General features: G+C 45.2%; 1 protein-coding gene across 5 annotated transcripts in view; it reads right to left on the bottom strand.

Annotated features, from left to right (window-relative positions):
• Positions 1-13,473: 13,473 nt before the first annotated feature.
• The window catches only part of SUFU (SUFU negative regulator of hedgehog signaling), a 507,756-nt gene continuing 499,721 nt past the window's right edge, over positions 13,474-21,508 (bottom strand). For 2 of the 5 annotated variants that reach the window (XM_078643658.1, XM_078643659.1), the window contains exon 12: positions 13,474-16,302. In XM_078643658.1, the coding sequence (XP_078499784.1) occupies positions 16,213-16,302 (90 nt within the window). In that variant the 3' untranslated portion in view covers positions 13,474-16,212. The remainder of the gene's footprint in view (positions 16,303-21,508) is intronic. The other 3 variants (XM_078643655.1, XM_078643656.1, XM_078643660.1) reach the window with 2 other exon arrangements.

Genomic DNA, 21,508 nt, shown 5'->3' with positions numbered 1-21,508 from the left:
TGTTTTTTTTTTTTTTATTGAAGAAAACAAGAGAAATTTACATATATCGGGTGCCATACATAAAATACAATTTTGCGATAGGTGAGCGAAGAAATCAATGTGGAAAATTCATTTCAAAGGAGTATGCAATGTCAACCTAGTTTGGTACATCAATAAGGAGAAGTACGATCAACAATCTAGCAAAGTAGCAGCCAGCAGCGTTCACCCACCCATAGTTCAGGATAATGAAGATCAAGTCAGACACCCCGATACATAAGAAATCAATACAGGATATACAACCCGACTCTCGTAAAAGAAAAAAGGAAAAAAAAAAAAAGGCCATAGAACTAAACTAAGGCAAAATAACAAACCCCTCCCCGATCGCCCCCACCCTGCACCCCTGCAATGGCTACGGCCCATCCCCACTAGCAGTGTGCCTGTCGCCCCGGAACTAGACCTAAAAGAAGGAAAAGAAAGAGTGGAGGAGGGAATATCAAACAGGCCCCTGGTCTCCCTTACTCCCGGCCAGTAGCAACCCGCCCCTACACGTATCCAGAATAATACAATGCAACAATAAAAGTCAGACGGGGGGAGCTTGTAAGAACCACCCGACTCCCGCGCTTGTATAGGTTACAAATCCCGTATCAAATGAAGTCATTGTGCAAACCCATCCAGTCAAAGTCAACCCTGGCCACGGCGATTTTTCATGCAAGCCCTGTCCGCTCTATCCGCCATCCCAATGAGAGTATCAAAGTGCTGAAAAAGTTCAAAGTCAGTACGGAAGGATTGAGGCCAGGATAATAGTACACAAAGTCTAAGAGACAAACAATGTCCGCTGTCCACCAGAGATAAATCGCTAGAGCGTATTCGAACCATCCAGGAGAAAAACGGTGAGGTAACAATCCTACAGTCACTGGAGAACTCATTCTGAAATATAAGATCATCCATGTCCATCTGGGGTGGCATCGGCATAGGGCATGATGTGGATTCGATAGTCCGGGGCTTGCTAGCCGTCGTTCGGGGGTCGACAAAAGATACAAAGTCTGGCTTCAGCGCGGGGCCCTCCGTCTCAGACGCTTCCTGCTCCGCGGGTAAAACAGCGTGTTCCAGAACCAACAAAGGGTCGGAGTCCGTCTCCGGCAGATGATATCAGCCGCTACGACCATCCTCTGGATGATGGCGGTGACCTGTGAATGGAGCTCCCCAATGGCGGCCAGTACAGTATGCAGTGACGGTATACATTCCACCCGCTCCATCGCCCCTCGCGAAGCGACCAAGCAGGTCTCAGAACCCCGGAGGTCGACTACTCTGGGGCACCAGGCACAGGCAAATCCGATGACAACTGTGGGCACTCTCAAAAGCGCGATCTCAACACAGTCGCCGCCAGCGAGGAACCAAGCCCGTCGACCCCAGGAGCCCAACAGGGCCTCCGGGCAGCAGATCCCCGACCACAGCAACCGATGCGTCACGCCGCCTTAGCTGCGAGATAAAACTGCCACCGATCCACCATCCGAAACGGACAAGTAATACTCCACTTCGGGAGACCGGACGCCACTCACGTCCCGTGGCCCATGTTATTCAACTCCAACCCGGCTGGGTTAGAAATCAAGGCCCCGGCTTCAACTCTGGGTTAGGCCGAGAATGGAACACGGCGTATCTTCATTATTCAAGCAGCTAGAAATTCCGGGATTGCACCTTTAGAGTCAGGAACACCTCAGCTGCACGGCCGTCCGGTGAGAAATTAGGATAATCGTCAGGATTTGTGAGCAACTGGCGGAGGTCGGCGGAGCCGGGAGCTTATGCGGCCATCTTGGGTGCTAGCGTGGCTCCTCCCCCGACAGAACCATTGTTTATATTTAAAATATACTGCCCAGGTTCTGAGGGATACTAGGTCACCCCATAAGAGATTTATATATTGCAATAAAAAATGGCAAGAGATTCTAGCAATGCCCATAAAGGGCGGTTCGAAGGGTGGGGTTCCGGGAAGAGGATTAATTTAAGTGTGAATTTTATAGAAGCTGGATTATGTCAGCAAGTGAGAAGTCTTTCAGGTATAAATAGGCGTCATGAGCACATTGATAAAGGAGTATGCATGAGCAAGGGAGTAGATCTCCAAGGAGTTCTAGATAGAGAATGAAAAGTAAAGATGGGAGCCTTTGAGAACATCATGCAATAGGGTACTTCATGAAAAAGCGTGGCCTTATTTTTATTTTATTTGCTGAAGTTGGTGAACCGGGAAGTCTAAGAACCAGTTATAAATATTACATGCCCATACCCGAGCGTTCCTTCAGATTTTCAAGCAGAGTCTTTAACTGACCGCGTTGAAAGACACTGAAAATCTAGCACTCTTGAGTTACCCAAATAAAGTATTTACAATTACCTGGAGCATGGCACCCTCCACTCTTGTCCAATCTAAATCCGGAAAGGTCAACAGGGAGGTTATTTTCAAATATTAATTGATTCACTACATTTGCCACACAGCTTTCTAGGACGTTTGCTGGGAAAGGGAGACCATATATTGGGCAAACATTATTTAGATCACATCCCTGCAGAGGCTTTTTATAGATGCGATTTGATTGGCCAGCCAGTGAACTAGCCATGGGCTACCAAGAAATTCAACACATAATGGGCAAGGTGGTATTTTATATCTTTTGCCAGTGATTTTGGAAGGAAAGGTCAGTTATATGCTTTAAAGGTTTAGGGTTGAAATAGTGGTGATCAGATCACCTGTGATAAACAAGTTAAGTACCTTCAGTAGCGCCTTATCTGGTAGAGACTCTCTAGCTGCAGATTCCTTATGTCAGATTTATCCCAGGGCATCAGAAAGGATACAGACATTTTTCGTGAGCAGTACCCAAGCACGTGGGTATGTGGTGTTGTCCGTGTCATTCGCGCAGGAGGTGACATGCGTGGTGCCTATATAGGCACCATCCCAGCACGCTGACATAAGCTTCTTTTCTCGACTTTCCATGCCAGGAATGTGGAGCCACGAAGAACACGGACCACTGGTGTGTAAAACTATGGCCCTGAAAACAGAGCAGCCCTATCCCTAGAAATCAGTTTGCGGAGAGGATGAGTGGGTCAGTAAGAAATCTGCAGCTCGACAGAGTCTCTACCAGATAAGAAGTTCCCCAAAGGTAAGTAAGTTGTTCATCTGATAGAGACTGCTAGCTGTAGATTCCTACCTTGGAATAGATACTCAAGCAATACCTCCCTTGAGGTGGGTCTGCAAAACAATTTCACAACAAAAAAGTCCTGCAGGACTCAACGGGAAAAATGGCCATCCCGATTGACCAGATTGTCCGGGCAGTAGTGTTTAGTGAGCGTATGCAGAGGCCCATGTGGACTCTGTGTGCTAAGGCAGTGATCCAGCCTTTGCTCTGGTGGATTGAGGATGCAAACCCTCTGGGGGTTGCTTATTGGATTTTAACACCGGGCATGATTTAACGGTGATGGTTAGTTTCTGCACAGCCCTCCCTTTTTTGGTCTCAACAGACCCCTTTAAGAGTTGATCTTCCACCCGGAACAGTTTTGTGTGGTCAAGGTAGAACGACAAGACTCTTTGTGTGTTCAGCCGGTGGAGTCTCTCCTCTTCCTTAGAGGGATGAGGCAGAGCATAAAAGGTAGGCAACGTGATAGACTGGCCTATGTGGAATGGGGTGACTACCTTTGTCAAGAAGAATGCTAAAGGCCGAAATACCTATTTGTTGGGGGAAAAATGAGATGTAAGGAGACTCAGAAGCTAACACCTGTAGCTCACTGACCCTCAGAGCAGAAATAATTGCCTCAAGAAAGGCCCTCTTGATGGTGAGGAGCCTACGAGGACAAGAACGAAGCGGCTCAAAAGAGCCTGCCCATTAGGAAAGTAATTATACAAAACAACAAGGGCACCCAATCGAGTCAGCACAGGACCTCGGGGAACATATTAATGAAAACAACAGTGGTCCCATGCACAAAGGAATTTAGAGTACAGAATAAATATAGACACACTGGAAACTATATTAAGTACTGACTTGTCCAGCCGGACAGAGGTCCAATTTTTACTTTAGACAACAAATGTTATGACATTTAACAACACCATATACTGTGAAGTGTATAAATTACTATGTTAGGCTAGTAATGGTGTTAATGGAATTTCTGTTACTGTAATATTGACAGGAAACAACAGATTTTGCCTAAAAACTCTGCTCTATTCTCTGTCCACCTTCCTCACTATCACAATCTGTATATGTCTGGGTACAGGCTTGTGCCCTTCTCTATGGAATTGTTGATGGTATCCTTTCATAACATTTGTTGTCTAAAGTAAAAATTGGACCTCTGTCCGGCTGGACAAGTCAGTACTTAATATAGTTTCCAGTGTGTCTATATTTATTCTGTACTCTAAATTCCTTTGTGCATGGGACCACTGTCGTTTTCATTCATTAGGAAAGTAAGACCTAAATTAATGTCCCATTGAGGCATAATAAAGGGAGTTGGAGGAAACGTGCTGCAGACCTTTAAGGAACCTATTTACAATATAGGACTTGTAAAGAGATGACTGATCTAACAGCTGCAGAAAAGCGGAGTAGGCAGATAAATAACCCTTCAAGGTGACCAAGGCAAAGCCCTGCTGGGCCAATGTGAGGATAAATAAAAGAATGTGGGAAAAGGTAGCAGATGAGTAATCAACCTTTTTCTCAGCACATTGTGCCACAAATTTACTCCAACATCCGACCTATGCAGTCTGGTGGAGGGACACCGAGATGGCAAGATATTACAGACTTTGGGCGGAAGGTCGAAAGCTGTCAACTGTCGCAGCTCAATCTCCATGCATGAAGGCGGAGGGTTGACAAGTTCGGTTGGGAAACCCGCCTCTGCTGACGCATAACAAGTTCCTCCCAAAGAGGCAGCTTGATTGAAGGTCTGGCAGCCATGCTCAACTGCTCAGGATACCAAACTCTTCAAGCCCAGTCCGGAGACACTAAAATCACTTGGGCCTGGATGTTCCTGATCTTCTTGAGATGTCTGGGCAGAAGTGGTATCGGCAGAAAGGTGTACAGGAGGCCTGAACTCTACTCGAGACGAAAAGTGTCGTGAGTGAGAGCCGCCTCGAAAACTCCAATGCGCAAAACTGCTGACATTGCTTGTTCTCGGTGGTGGCGAAAATATCTAACCAAGGCTCTCTCCACTGCTGAAAGAGACCTTGCAACACCTCTGGATGGAGACCTCATTTGTGATCCGCTAGGCATCTTCAGCCGAGTTTGTCTGCTTTGGCGTTCAGAGAGCCTGCCAGGTGTTGAACTACCAGGGATATGCCCTAACATTCAAACCATGTCCAGTATGTGTACGGCCTCTTGACAAAGACCACAACCCATCTCTGCCAAGTTTGTTGCAGTACCACATAGCGGTGGTGTTGTCTGTGAACACCTGCACTAGCCTTCCCTTAATGGAGGGCAGAAAGGCTTACAATGCCAGCTGGATCTCTCGGAGCTCCAACGGGGTGATGTGGAGTCAGGATTGTGCAGGAGACCAGAGTCCTCTGATCTCTACCTCTCAGATGGCCTCCCTAACCCAGGAGTGACGCATCTGTTACCACTGTCAGATCTGGTTGGGGAAGGGAGAGGGCTCGGCTGCTGTTCCAATCGCGGTTCGCTAACCACCACTGCAGATCTTTGGCAGTGCCTTCTGAGATCTAAACCATGCCAGAGAGGTACCACTGAATCTATGCTCACTGGAACTTCAGGTCCCACTGCAGAGCCCACATATGCCAGCGGGAGTGTGTCACAAGCAAGCCAGATGCAGGATGCCATGAGGCTCAGCAGCCTCAGTCTCACCGAAACTCAGGATAGGAGCTGAAACATCTGCATCATAGCCTGAATATCCTGGACTCACCATTCGAGAGGATAACCCTGAAACTGCACTGTGTCCAGAACAGCTCAGATGCGGAGCATCTGAGAAGGGGTCAGGTGGGACTTCCGCACGCTTATAGTGAACCCTAGAGCCTGCAGGAGGTTCGCCATAGTTTGGAGGTGGCAAATGACTGCCTGGAGTTATCCGGCTTTCAATAGACAGTAGTAGTGATAGTGGAAGACGGACGCCCCCGAACTCAGCAGATGAGCTGCAACCACCGCCATCACCTTGGTGAACACCCGAGGGATACTGGTAAGGCCCAAGAGAGCACAGTGAACTGAAAGTGCTTGTGATCTACCGCGAACCACAGGTAAAGCCTGTGGGCAGGCAGGAAGGGGATGTGTAAGTGTGCCCTGCAAGTCCAATGCTACCATGGAGTCTCCCAGGTCCAGTGGAGAAAGAATTTGAGTGAGCGTGAGCATTTTGAAATTCTCCTTTTTCAGAAAGATATTGAGTGGGCGCAGATCTTGTATAGGATACAGGCCTCCGTCCTTCTTGGGCACCAGAAAGTAGTGGGAATAGCAACCATAGCCTACTTCTGCTGCTGGCACCCTCTAAATGGCTCCCTGGGACAAGAGAGCCGGCACTTCCTAGCAGAGTAGGGAAAGATGATTCTCCGTCAGCTTGTCGCAAATGGGTGGCCTGGGTGGAAAGGGAGGGGTCACGAAGGGGAGGAAGTAGCCCCTTAGAACAATCTGGAGAACCCAGCAGTCAGATGTTATCAACTTCCAAAGTTGCAGGTGATGGCATACTCTGCCACCCACTGGGTGCCCATGATGGTCGGAGGGCAAACTTAAGAGGTTTGGAGGCTGCAGCTGCCGGGAGAGTAGAGTGGTGGACTATCCCGTTCTTTGGCTGACTGACCTACTGGGTCTGTGGGAACAGAGTCCTCTACTATGCAGGGGCTGAGAAACTTGTGTGCTGTGATGGCCGAGAAGGTAGAGGAGCAGCTGGAAGCACCTTCCGTGGCAAAAAAAAGGCTGACTGGTTGGCGAGGGGCCATGGAAGGTCCAAGGACCTAGAGGCAGCTCTGCTATCCTTAAAGTGCTCTAGCGTGTAGTCCACTTTGTTTCCAAAGTAATGGGAGCCATCCTAGGGCATGTTCATAAGCAAAGCCTGGACATCCCCTAAAAGCCAGTCGTTCTCAGCCAGGCGTGGCGCCATAGGGCCACAGTCGACGAAAGCAATTTGCCTAGCAAGTTAGTCATGTGCAGTCCATGATGGATTGTGAACTTAGCTGCATCTCGCCAGTCAGCAATAGCTTGGAAGGGAATTGCCCGAGCCTCCTCCACGACCATAAGCAGCACCTGATCAACCAAACCAGAGTGAGTAATGGCCTAAAAGGCATGCAGTGTTCACGGACACCAGTGCCAGGCTGGCGGAAGAAAACATTTTCTAGACCAATGTGTCTAGCGTTTTGGATTCCGTATCCAGTGGGGTGGTAGAAATGCGCAAGGATTTACTCAGTAAGTAAAAGCTTGGACTACCAAGCACTCCAGGGTGGGGTGCTGTGTGAGGAAATTGGGGTCCCCTGGGTCAGGGTGATGGTGGCAGGCAACTGTCCTTTTCACAGGAGCTCCTGTGCAGGGCTTGGAGCATGGCCAGAGAAGGATGTCTGTGAGGGCTTTGTTAAACAGGAGATGCGGTTCAGATGGTGTGACTCCTGGTCGAAGCACCTCCGTCAAGACGTTTGTCTTGAAAGGCACTGAGGGCTGCTGAAGGTCCAGGACCTCGGCTGCCCTCCTCACCACCATAGCAAATTAGGCGCACTCCTCTGTAGCTACAACAGGAGGAGAGACCAAGCCAGTATCTGGGGAGGAATCCAGTCCACTGGTGTCTACCATATCCTCACACCAGGTATACTCATTGGGGCCTAGAAGCTGGTATTCATAAGGGTCCACTGGCTCATCCCAATCTTCCCTGAGTCCTGGTCCATAGGAATAGGGTCCAGGCTCCCACCTGGGTGGCACGGCTCCAGTCGGCATCAGAAATGCCCCTCCAGCTCCATGTCGGAGTCAGGGATAAGAATGGGGATGGCGCTGCCAGGAACACTGCCAGCAGGGTGGGAGACGGGGAAGGTTGAGGCGGCTCGGCCGGCACCGGTTGGCATCAGTCTGTGGTCCAAGGGTTCCGACTGCAGCCAAGGGCAAACTCGCCGACAGAAGACCAGTAGAACCCCTCCTGAACTCATGGGGCCCAAAGACGCTCCAGCGGGGCGAGGTCACCTAAATATGAGGTGCACAACCTCAGAAAATTCACAAAGCTCAGCAGAGGTCGCCCTGGCTCCCGGAAATTCAGGGAGGCGTGGAGAGGGCCCAGGCGTAAACTCAACTATGGAGGCAGGCCCCGAGTGCCAGCGCTCCCTCGTCTCGTAGGATGGCTGATGGACGGGCTGAAGCAGAAGAGCTTTTCAACGTCTTGCTCTTTTTCTTGTGGGACTTACCTGAAGGGACTACCAACAAAGATCAATGACTCCACAAACGATCCCAGGTCCTTCCTCTCTATTGTGATTGAGGCCGACACGGTGTTGCATGTCGAGCGGCAAGGAGCTTGAGGGACTGCTCCTCAAGGCCTTGGGGTGCATGATGCAACACTTGACGCAGGTCTTGGCGTCGAGGTCGGGCTCAAAGCACCAGAGACAGACGAAGTACTGGTCCGTCACTGACATTTGTCAGGCACAGGCACTGCAGGGCTTGAATTCAGCCTTTCTTGAGGACTTCCCTGCTACACCAGGAGACAAGTCTCAAAAAACGCTTCGACAAAAAGACGAAAAAAAGTCAGAAAACAAATGAGGGTAGCTCTTTCTGTATTCCTGCTGACTGGCGTTGAAAAAAGAATGGACGTCAGCAAGCTGGCAGCTATATAGGCACCGTGCACATCACTTGCGGCGCAGACAACTCCACACAAAGCCAAACTACACCGCCTACTGGCAATGCAGGGGTATTGCTCACAAAAAAATTCCGGACCCAGTCTCGCACCTGGGGATAATTCTAAGGTAAGGAATCTGTGGCTAGAAGTCTCTATCAGATAGCTTGTAATCAAATCCAGTCAATTAGTTGGAGATTTTCTTGTAAGCAGGGGAGGGTGGTTGTAGTGGAAAGGGAGTTCAAGTTCAACATTCTTTACTTTGTCCCAGAAAGGTTAGGTATGTTTCTGACATTCCATGCCGTGGTAAGGAGATGCTGCATTACTAGGTTAACAATGTCTAATTTTGGGGGGTTGGTGGGGATTTTTGGCTGAGCCTATATGGGTTCAGGGGAAAGAGGCTAAAGCTTCAAAGATGGGGTTCTTATACATTCTTCAAGCTAGCTGTAAGTTCTCTATGTCATTCACTGAGGATTTTTGGCTCAGTATACTTTGAGTAAACTTTAGGATCTTGTTTTCTTCTTTTTTAGCTCCCCTGAAAATCACTGGGCTGATATCCTTCATTTTACTCTATTTTTCTAAAATAGTAATAGGTTGGTCAGGTAGTGGTTATACTAAGCTGGAAGGTGAGGGTTTTTTGTATCTTAACTGCATATTGGCCAGGGCAGCCAAACTAGAACACAATGACCATGCAACCCCTCTAATATTGCAGATAAACGCCATCTCCGAGTACTTACTTCCTAGTAAGCAATACTGGTAACTGTCAGGAAACACACCATCGCCTCCATTGTACATTCAGGAACACACCCCCTTAGGAAAAAGAGGTGTGTGTGATCATTAAACCTAATTTAGTCAATCACTGGTACACCGTAGTATAGCTTACATGCACCCTAAGATGGCCGCCATTGTGACCATCGTTTCGTTATTATGAACCGGCAGGTGCAGTCTAGTCATTGAGTGGAGTGCGCGTGTTCTAAACTGCGCACTTCAACTGAGGTTTTCTCCAGAGTGTACCGTAGTCCTGTTCCTCTGATATTTGAAGACGGAATTTGGCCATAGTTCTGAGTTAGTTGCGGATATTAGTTCCGCTTTCTTAGTGAACATTTATTTCCGCCTCGCATTTTCGAACACTACAAGACTAAAGAAGAGCGGTGAGTGGACACTGAAACAGTAAGACTATTACAGAGCTAAACCAGGTCTTCGCCCGAACTCATACCTTTTGAACCTCCCTCTTAGTGCTTTACCTATTCCTTCCCTTCCTTCTCTATCCTTCCCTGTCCTTTTGCGCGCTCTTCAAGTGGATGTAAATAATTGTATATAAACTGGCAAGGTCTACAGCAAACAAGACAAGACTTATCCAGAACAAGAAAAGAACAATATTCTAAGTTGTTCACTTTGATAGCAGTTCACCAGGAGTTATTTTCAACGATATTTTGAGAAGATTGCAGGTATTAGACTAACATTACACTCTCTCCCAGAAATAGGCAGTTAGAGTCTTTGGTAATCTCTGTTAGTTCTTTTACAGATAGCCAAGTATCTCACCACGTCATATTAATCATTAACCATAGAAGAGAGGCAATACTTTGACGACAGCTGGTAGGAAGACATTCTTATTAGAGGTATATAATTAAAAGTTCATTGTAGTAGTTGTATGTACATGATCTTTCCATCTGTGCATTAGGTACCCACTGCACGGCCAGGAACACAAACATTGAAGATTCCTACGGCACAGAGAGGGTGGTAGCTGTTGACAGAGTGACTCTTCTTTCTATCAAATTCCCCTTTCCCCCCTGTTGGTGACGTTGCTGCAGAATAGCGGCGGTACCGGTGGGCGGGTATTGGGAACAGCGGCCATTCAGCTTCTGCAAAGACCGAAGGGTTCCTGACAGTAGCCCAGGCGCGCAACACCCATTGGCCTCAAAGGGCTTCAGCCCCCCCCCCCCCGTCGTGTGTGGCAGCCCTGGATGAGACACTTCCCGGGCCCGCTCACAGTCTCACCCGAGCACTTCACAGGTCTTTAAACGACCTTGTGCATGTTAATGGGGCTTTGTTGTTGTTTCACCCCTTCTAAGAGTCCCTGCAGCTCGACTCGGCCGATTGCCTAAAGATTCAGCCCCCCCCCCAAATTTTTGTTAGCCCCCCCCCCGAAATTTGACTCTAGTTGCGCCTCTGTGGTAGCCTACCGTTAAAGTTTTTGCATAATCACTGAAACGTGCAAGAGCAAATGGATACCTTGATCTCAGCCATCACAGACTTACTGAACATCTCAATAAGACAAGGTAAAGTGCCAAACCTATTAAAGCATGGAACCATAAATCCAATACAGTAAAAGCTGACAGCTGACCATAAAGGCCCTGCCAAAGCTGCCCTTCACTCAGTCACTTAAAGCCAGTGTAATATTTAAGATTGCCTCAGTCACCTTACAAAGTCCCAAACCTTCACAACACTGATATCTCTGGTAATAATCACCAACATTCTAGGCTATGTAGATCGCAATCCTTCACCAACATTACTGCCAACACTTGGAAGGCAGTATTGCCTAAGAACTATGAACCAAACTATCACTCTATAGAAAATGAAAGACCTCCTACCTCAAGGATAATTTGTAAGCAGAATGTGCACTCTAACTCTGATAGCCACAACATTTAGCATCTTTACAACTAGATATGAGATCTGCTCACTGTATTTTTTCGCCATCTCCTTTTATCTCTCTTAGCCTCAGAGGTTTTTTCATATCAGTTCACCGACTGGTTGGGATTTAATCTAGTGCAGAACACTTAGCTTAAACCAAGCTTTTTGTGTATCTTTTCTTCACAGTGTCATGAAAGGATATTCCAGAAAGAGTATAGAAAGCAACAGACTTCGTACAAGTGGAAAGTCAGGAAGTGAAGTCCTCACTGACCATGTTGGATAACCAGACTTTAATCTACAGGAATATGAAATAAATCCTAAGGTCAGGCAAACATTTAGCAAGAACACAGACATTAAGAATTGGATGAGGCCAGATTCCGGAAAATGTCAGGCATAAAAGACACCATGTGTTACCATTCTTTGTGATTAGTGTATAGAGTTAAAAGTACACACAGAGGTCAAAATAACGCTTTGATAATGCAATTAAAACTTGTCAATGATTACAACTATAGCACGAGGAGCAAGAGAATCTGAGGAAAAGCACATAAAGGCCCACTGGAAAAACACCACAGGGATCCCATCCCAAAGACCTTTGGGGACAGATTCCAACTGACCAAGGTATGATCCAAGAGCTTCCTGACCTCCCACATATTTGAATAAACATCACAGGGTGCAAGTAAAAATGTATTAGTGAGATGAAGACATGGCTGAGATGATTTGCACCACTACTCCCCACAAAAAGAGACTACAAAGAGGAGATTGGCCTCTGCAATTAGTCAAAGCAATCGGTACCTATGTTCATGATGCTGAGGCCTGCCTCCGTCAGTCTACATAAGACTTGGCCACCTGACAAGTGGAGTGGACAAAAAATGTCTGACCTAGGAGTAAGGGTGCAAACAGTAAAAGGTGGCAAGGGAACTATCAACTATCTCTAAATAGATGATTGTACAGGTTCTCCCTGCTTTACAAAGCCCATGTTGAGCTAGCCACCGCTTTATCCACTCAGCCCTTCAGTGTGGGTTCAGTTGTCACTATGTTTTGGACTCCGTTATGCGGAAAAGTAGACTATAAAGTCGCAAATTTAGCTGGCGATCAGTGCTGAAAAAGTGAACTCACCAATCCTTGATCTTATTTTTTTCAACAAACCTTAAATGAGCTGGAACGCTCAGTCCCATTGTAGCCAATTCTACAGCTGTGATACTAAACTCACAGTTAACATAACTATATGTAGCTAGAGGTAGCTGTATATCAGTATTATAGTAAGACTCTAAAAAAAAAAACATTCAGGAACACAAATGCAATTATGGTACATAATTAAAATTAAGAAAAGGAAGAAGACTGCTCATGATGAAAATGTTGTATATTACTTTTTAAGGTATGGTACATATTAAGGGCTATGAGAGATCATTAAAGGGAAACCGTGATGTACAGGCCAGGCATATTATGAAAACAAACTTATTGCAGCCAAGCGATCGAAATGTAGATTCTGGTTTGAGTGTGAATATAAATGTATTTTTCTTAAGTCACACTTCTGGTGGTCTACCTTTACCCTTGGTGGAAAGATTAAAAACGTATTATGCAAAAACTTACATGTATATAATCTGATTAAAGAAATACATTATTAATAGACAAAAAGGTTTTGATTGGGGAAATCACTTCTGTGGCCAGCGATCATAAACATTTGTGAATAGTATTTGCAGTCATTGTGGTGAACTGTACTTTTAATGCCTGAGCAAGTTTACATATGGGTGCAATTCTGATTGCTGTATATTAAAGTCCTTTGGCATTGTAACATGATGTGAAAATCCATGATGGCCGCATTTGAAGCATGTATGCTTCAGCATTAAACCTTGTAGGATTTGATGATCTTTATCAAAATCATATTATAAAAAACACATAAGACTACTAATATTACACACATAAAAAGCCCACTTCAATTAGTCACACTGATATCAAAATACGGCAATTAGTGTTTAAATAACATCTAACAAATCATAAAAAAGGAGTGTGAAAAAACAATCAGAATCATTCGAATGTACAAAGATTTCTGTTCCTTGAAAATTATATTAAGATTATTCAACAAAAAAGGAAATAAAAATACTAAGAACAACAAGTACTTCGCTTTTATCATTTCTGCAAATTATACAATTTCCATTACAACGGCAATTAGGTTGACTGCTGTGCTAAATTTAAAAACAACATGAGCTGTCAAAAAATATAATTGGTGGTCTGAGCTGGTATTTATTGATTATAAAATACATGTTTGAGGTTATAAAGCATATGATGTTTCTTACAGCTTCAATACCTCTTTAAGACTGAAGAACTGTAGAATCACTGCATTTATGTAAATGGTCTTCCATGACAAAGTAACAAAAAAAGTTAATAACTTCTGTTGATAAACTGGGTATGGGAATAAACAATTGTATTCTGTACATTGCTTCCAGTTCATCGATTTCAAAAGATTTCCTTTTTAGAATAGTTATGACCGACTACTATCTTCATTGCATGATTAAGGTGTTAATAAATCCACTTTACAAACCACTCTGATGTCGAAAATTTCTTAGAGTTGATATTTTAAAAGTTACTTTCAAAGATTCAAACACACAAAAGACAAATACAAAAGTATCAAATAAAACACCCAAAAGGTTACCTGCCAACTGAATTAGTCTTTGGCGTAATTAACACTTTGCTTTAATTAAAAAAATAGGTATACATGCATTCAAAATACGCACAACGTACAGTCATTGATTCTGCTTCAGTCAGTGAGAGGGGAAGGGAAAGCACAATCGAAAAACAAACACTGATTAATGTGCAACTTTCTTTTCCTAAACTGTGCAGACAGAGAATGGTGTGTAGCATAACATACAGAACAGCAAGTATACAGTTTAATCACAAATCCCTTTGAAGAAGGGACATAACTAAAATCTAGATGCTGGTTTACCTTCATTGTGATGTTTTTCTAAATTAACAGGGAAACCCCTGTTTTGTCTATTTGGGGTAGGCACTTGTTGCCCGTGCTTTGAAGCACGTGGTCTGTAGACTTTCCTACAACATGAAAAGTTTCACCGGGGTAACTAATCAAAACATACAAAGAGATCTTTGAGTGTGCATTTATAAAACTGTATGCGTTATATGGCTAGCTACATATCCATTAGGATATATATTTATGCAACCTATTAAATATAACATCTGGACTCGAACATCGGCTTGGTTACCCGAAGGTGAACACTAACACCATAAATTCTAAATATTGCGGTCTTTCTACACACAAAAATGAAACATAGCTGGGGCTGTCAGACACACAAACACTGTTTCTGTCGTATTCAGAAGCGTCAAGAATACACTGTTTAATTGCACTCATTATTGATGCCCATTATCTGCTTATCTCTTGGTTCCTACATCACACTACAGTTAACAGGACACCACTAGCTGTGCATCTTCAGTCAGTGCATAAAATAGTGGCCCATACAAAGTCCAGTACACATCCTACTATAAATATATATACAAGGGGCAGCAAATAGCGGGTCTGCTAAAGTAAACGCAACAGAAATCTATACAAAAAGGAAGATTAGAGTGCCCTAAGTGTTTTAGAATGGTTACAATGTGAAAATAGTTGCTTCTGCATGTTCAACATCAAGGACCTGTTCATGTCACTGGGGTTATTTTTTGCCTATGCAAGCACGCATTTTTCACAGCATCACCAAATATGTACAGTCAAATTTAATACAAACATGTGTCTGGGGAACACCTGAATTAAAATAGTGGATACACAAGAGAACATCTAAGGATGGGATATTAAAGCTTAGTTGAAAACGAGGACTATGCACCGTTTCTAGGCTAACAACCACTTTCATCGTTTTTCAGAAGTTAAAAAAAAATTTCAGGCAGGTGTTTTTCATATCCTACCTCATAGGCAGAAATCGGGCACTGTGAGGCACTTGGTTAAGGTACAAACTAGGAAGGGGTAGAGTGAACTAGCAGGACTTCATGTCTTGCAACCTCCACAGAAAGGGAGAAACATGGTACGCTAATGTCTAGGGGTGGAATTAATGAGTTCACTTTCTACTTGGGATTCTCAACCACATGATAGATTAAAAAACCATTACAGAAAGGGTCCCGTGCCGCTCCTAGAAACAAACACGAAATTTAAAGACCCTCAAATTTGTAGGTTGAGAAATTAGGTTTAACTCTGTAAAGCAAGAATAACGACTGGAGACAGATTCAATTAATACCCTTTCAGAGGGAAGGTTACAGAGGTGGGGCAAACTAACAGTTGTTCGGTCTCCAATCCTGTTCTATATGGGGTTCGGAATATCTAGGAATATTTTTAACACATTTAGTTAAAAAAAGAAGTCAGCCACATGTGCAAAAAGTAATTACAAAATGACATCAGAATAAAAGACTTTGTCAATCATTAGTAAAAGTTTCATCACATGATTGCAGGGTTATACAAAATATTTAAAAATGAATTACCTGAAAAGTCGAAGAATATATAGGCATAACAGTATAACGATTTATACTCAACTTAACATTTTAGTAAAACGATAATTTGCAGTGCATGGAATTCTTGCGTTCCATTTGGACTCCATCGAAGCTGGTAAGAGTGTGCCCACTTTTCACTATAAACCTTAGACAAGAGGACAGGGGATTCTCTGGTTGTGGCTACATTGTTTTTAGAAACGTACTTCCGGTTATGCTTATTTTTATTAAAACAAGATTTCTGTCGCAGATGTTGTGTGGGCATCATTTTCCTGCTGGCCACTTTCCACCTACTGAATTACTCTAGAGTCGCAGGGAATGCAACGTGGCGCTCCTAAAAGTAAGAAGGACGAACTCCAGGTTTTTGGCTTAATGCAGCGGGCTGTCAAACACTGTATCTGGTAAAATGGAAATTTTCAATTTCTTTTCAGGCCAGCTGTACTCTTTTGGAAGTTTTAGCTGAAAACGAAACACACACAGCATTTTAATAAGAACCTCTTCCTGAAGCACACATTTAATTAGCAACATATGTTCTTGACGCCTTTCCAATAAGGAAGTGGTTACTTCACTGTAATAGTTTTGCAGTTTATATTTAATTCACCAAGTGAATGGGCTTGGAACATCACCTGTCTTTTTCTCTGGAGATCAAGGTCATGGCTAAAGAACCTCTCTAACGTTGCCATCGGGGAGAGACTGACTCACAAACACAATGCGTTTTGCTCAGAAGTTCACAAAAATCATGTAGTTATTCAATACTTTCTGAAAGAGAAACTGAGCATATAATGGACTCAGCTACTTAGGTACCACGACTAGATTCTACGTCAGGGCCGGAGGCGAGGATTACGCTGTTCTCTCTTCACTTTATTGACAGCAGCCATTAAAAGAAACAATAAGACTGCATTTCCCATAACTTTTAGGGAAAAAAGTCAACATTTCAACAACATTCAATGTTCAATCAAATGATAGTCCTCTGTTGCCGCCTCCTCTTTCTTCGCTGCTGCAGCAGCTGAGTTAAGTGCCTTCCAGCTCTAGTACCATTCCTTGCCATTAATATATCCTGTTTTAGAACAATTGCTATTCCAGAATCAGTGATGTTGAGAAGACTTACCAGGAGGAGGACATGGTGATCAACCTCCCCACTGATGATCGTTTCTGTGAGGCCATAGACTCCTCTATTTCTCAAGCGGTAATGCAGGCAAGGGCCCCCTGGAGAGGAAATTGCTGCAATATGCAGAACTTTGTTTTACTACATCCGCATCGCTCCATAAATGCAAGCGGGACCCTGTGCCAAACGTCGATATGGACGCGTTTGACAGACTGAAACGGGCCTTCATGGACCACTCTCAGTCTCTGCCCCTAGATTCCCCGGAACCCGGGCCTTCAGGGTTGAAACCATCGGGGCTCCTTTACCCTCCTGTCCACCCACACCTGCACAAGGGTCAGACTCACCATCTGGTTCCGACATGAAGCATGAGCCGGAGTCCTGCCGATGGCGCCCCTCATCCCGCAATGCACAAGATGTACCTTCAGATGATGCCCCCAGGTTATTTCAGATAAATTGGACCAGGAGCATTTGATGCATCCCTGCTCCTCACAATGGGCCCCCATGAATAAGGTTGCAGCCTTTGTCGCAGGATGGCTTTGTAAGTTGTTAGTTAAGGAAATCCGCACCTGCCTGCGGGCGGAATGCCCACTTCCATCCCTAGAGGATACAGTAGTGTTCACCCCTGACATAGATGAGCACATGGCTACCTTCCTGGGCAAGTACATGCGTAATCCCAAGAAGGGGATTGAAGCTCTTGCATATCTCGGACTCCTTGACCCATATCCTAGATATAGCAGAGGAAGCCACTGGGTCAGGGACTCTGTATTCCCCTGATGGCTGACCCAAAGGGACATTATCTTCCTGGGGAACGCGCACTGCACCATTACCACTGAGTGACGCCGTTTGCTCCTCATAAAAATTGATCCAAAACCGTGTGACTGAGACATCTTAGACGGACTTCATTGCCCAAGGGGGGTTTGTTCAGTGACCTGTTTATCTGGGAGCTAGTAAGTTTGTGCAAACATTTAATTAGCTAGAAACCCCACGCTTCCATGAAGTACATCTTTATGGCCCAGGTTTCCACCGGGGTTGGCCAAAGCAGGGGGCGATTGGCCGGCTGCACATATTACCCAGCCTTCGGCAGAGGATATAACGCCAAGAGGGACAATAACAAGATGCCTCTAAATTTGCCAACTTCTACCCAACCAGAGGTTACCCCGTCACCAGTGTGCGAACGGAGGACAACCGAGGCGGTGGCAACCATGGAGCCAATCAAGATGAGTGTACAGCTTTTTCCTCAAAGTCAGGGGGGTAGACTTCAGAACTTCGTTCACAACTGGGAGTCCAGTACCTCCAATGAATGGGTCCTCCAGGCATTACAGGGATTCTACAGAGTTTTACTGGCAGTCCAGGAAGGTCCCCTATTCTTTTGGTTTTCTCTCCTGCTTACACTGAGTTGGTGGATGTGGAAGTATCAGAGCTACATCGCAAAGAGGGAATAGTGCGAATCGCCCCTCATCCAAGGGGCTTTTTAAGCAATCTCTTTGTAGTGGACAAACGGAATGGCTGTCGAGGACCTGTGATCAATCTAAAAGAATTCAAAAAGTGGTTGGTTTAACGTCAGTTCAAGATGGAGGGTATCCACCTATTACGGGACCTCTTCCTTTCCAACGATTGGATGGTGCGTCCAGACCTCAAAGACGCCTATTTAACCATCCTTATCTTCCCTTCCCACTGCCACTTCCTCCAGTTTCAGCGGCGGGGGATGCATTTGAATTCACCACTCTCCCCTTTGGCCTTTCGTCCACCCCGTGATGCATCATCAAGGTGATGTGCTCTATGATTGAGTTCCTCAGGACCCGGGGCATTCGTCTCATCTACTTAGCTCAACATCCTTCTTATGGAACAATGCCCTCGGACCCTCTCGCTGCATCTACAGATGGCAGTCGCACTCCTAGAATCCCTTGGTTTCATCATAAACCAACAGAAGTCAGCTCTGATCCCTTCTCAGTCACAGGTGTTCCTGGGTTTTGTGGTGGACTCAGTTTGAACCACCCACAGCCTTCCCTCCTGGAAGATGAGCAATATCAGAAACAAACTGTGCTGTCTGGTGGTCAGACCTTCCAACTCTCTTCGCCAGATACAAGGGTGGTGGGGCTTCTGTTATCCTCAATCCAGGCCATTTTACTGGGGCCCCTACATTTACGGGACCTCCAGTAGCTGAAAGCTTTTTATCTTTGGAGGGGTCTCACATACTCCCAGATGGTTTTCCTGTCAGAGGAAGGTCGAGAAGAGATCCAATGGTGGCTGGCTCATATGGAAGCAAGGAATGGCTGATGATTTTTGGCTCCCTTCCAGTTCCAGTCCGACACCAGCGGGTTGGGCGACAAGATGTGGGGACTTCTCCAGTAGAGGACAGTGAACTGTCCAAGCACATCAATTGTTTCGAACTCCTGGCAAGTTAATTCGCAGTCTGATGCTGGCCCAAAGACTGAATGCAATGCTTTGTCCTCCTCAAGATGGACAAGGTAGCAGCCATCAGCTACATAAACCACATCGGGGGTACACGATTCAAGAACTTGTCAGATCTGGACTGCAGCTTCTGGGATTACTGCCTGGAGAACCAGATTTCTGTGTCGGCAGAGCATCTCACAGAGGCAGTCAATCAGGTAGCAAACTGGCAATCACGGTACCTTCAGGACGCGAGCCTCTGGCGCTCACATCCGTTGGTGTTCCAAGCCCTCTGTAATAGATGGGGCCCATTCTCGATGGACCTCTCTGCATCCCGTCTGGATCACCACTTCGAGAAGTACTTCAGCTGGCCTCCAGACCCGGAGGCAGTAGTCATGGACACCTTTCTCCAAGATTGGCAACAAATACAGAGCTATGCCTTGTCTCCGTTCGTAGTGATCAAGCACCTCTCGGCCCAAGTTTGTCGACAGGGGGCAGGCATAGTCCTAGTGAACCCAGACCTGGAATTCACAAGTCTGGAACTTTTTGGGGATTTTACAATCACTCTATCCCTATTTCCAGATCTCATCAAAGACCCAGAGGGGAATACCCATCATCTAGTGCTAGAGTGGTGTTGCTCTCTTACGGCCTGGAGGATTACAGGGAATGCTAGAAAGTCCAGGACCTTTCGCAAGAGGATGCATGCCTCCTTTCCAAGGCCTGTGCCAATAGTACTGTTGAGCGAAATAGATCAGCATGGACTCGATGGCTGGGCTCATCTAAGACATCTGGATCCTGTGGGGGAAAAACATTGTCCACATACTGATTTTTCTTGCTTCTTTGGCATCAGATGGGCTTGCATATAGATCCATCAATGCTTTCAGGTCAGCAATCTCAGCTGATCATTCCCCGGTTGGGGGGGTCACAAGGTGGGAGAACACCATTTGGTGCGCAAACCTCTGTGATGCATTCCCCTCCCTCCCCCTCCTGAACCAAGATACCCTGTTTTATGAGATGTCAGCAAGGTCCTTAACCTGCTTTTGTCTTGGTAATCCAATAAATACCTCTCCCGGATTCATGAATCTCCATTTACTTTTCCGCCAGGATCTGATGGGTCGAAACAAAAGGACGACACTATCTGTCTGAAGTCGCAGGAAGAAAGAGGAGGCAGCAACAGAGGACTATCAAGAGTTCCTAGCCTAATTTGATTGGACATTGAATGTTGATGAAATGTTGACTTTTCCCCTAAGGGTTCTGGGAAATGCAGTCTTTTGTTGTTTCTTTTAATGATGCTGTCAAAGTAAAGAGAGAACTGGGTAATCCTTGCCTCGGGACATTTTCCATTCCTCTGTATTTGGGACTTGGACTGGGACATTTAACAGGCTGGAACAAGCATTTATGTGAGATAACCATGAACTTTTGGCTGGAAGAGATTTTGCTACTCTGATGAAAGATCAGAGGGAAACAGTTCGCTCTAATCGCACAAAGGCACAAACCATTTCCATGGCAGTATTTTAACTGAGTAATGATGCAAAATGTAGCACTATCTACAGCATGCCCCTCTGCCTTCCTAGGAAAATGTGTTTCATGCTTTGGCTTTGCCATCTGCATACAGCTATATATGTAAACCAATAGACAAAATTATGAAGTCCTCCTGCCTGAAGCTGTTGATGATGGTATGTCACTCGAAAGACATTTCTTTCGCCAAATCATTTTTCACACATGATGTAATACTCATACTGCAAAGACAGTTATGTACCATACTTTTTTTGTCAATTTTATTTACAATGAAGCCAAATACACTATGTATAATTGTAGGTAATCATCGCAATTCAACATAGTACCCAAAATGTCCTAGCCTCGACTCTTTTTAATAATACATATAAATTAAGGGTGAATTGCATGTATTCACACTCTATGTACCCGCAGTGTACGCTGTTCGTGTATGCTGTGGGGACAGGACTGTAAATGGTCTTCCAACATGAAATGGATTCAATATCATGATGTCTAAGAAACAAAGGAGGGAAGTACAATTAACAAGGGAGATTGATGCATCTGTGGTTTAGAGACATTCTGTCCCTTTGAGGGACAACACATTGGTTACAGCGAAAAGAAGTTTTATAAAGAAATCTGAATAAAGAAAGTATTTTTAACAACAAATTTGAAGAG

This window comes from Lissotriton helveticus, chromosome 5_1, assembly GCF_964261635.1.
Source record: "Lissotriton helveticus chromosome 5_1, aLisHel1.1, whole genome shotgun sequence".
In the NCBI taxonomy this organism is placed as follows: domain Eukaryota; kingdom Metazoa; phylum Chordata; class Amphibia; order Caudata; family Salamandridae; genus Lissotriton; species Lissotriton helveticus.
The sequence above is the reverse complement of the archived record's forward strand: the minus strand, read 5'-3'. Positions and strand labels throughout refer to the sequence as shown.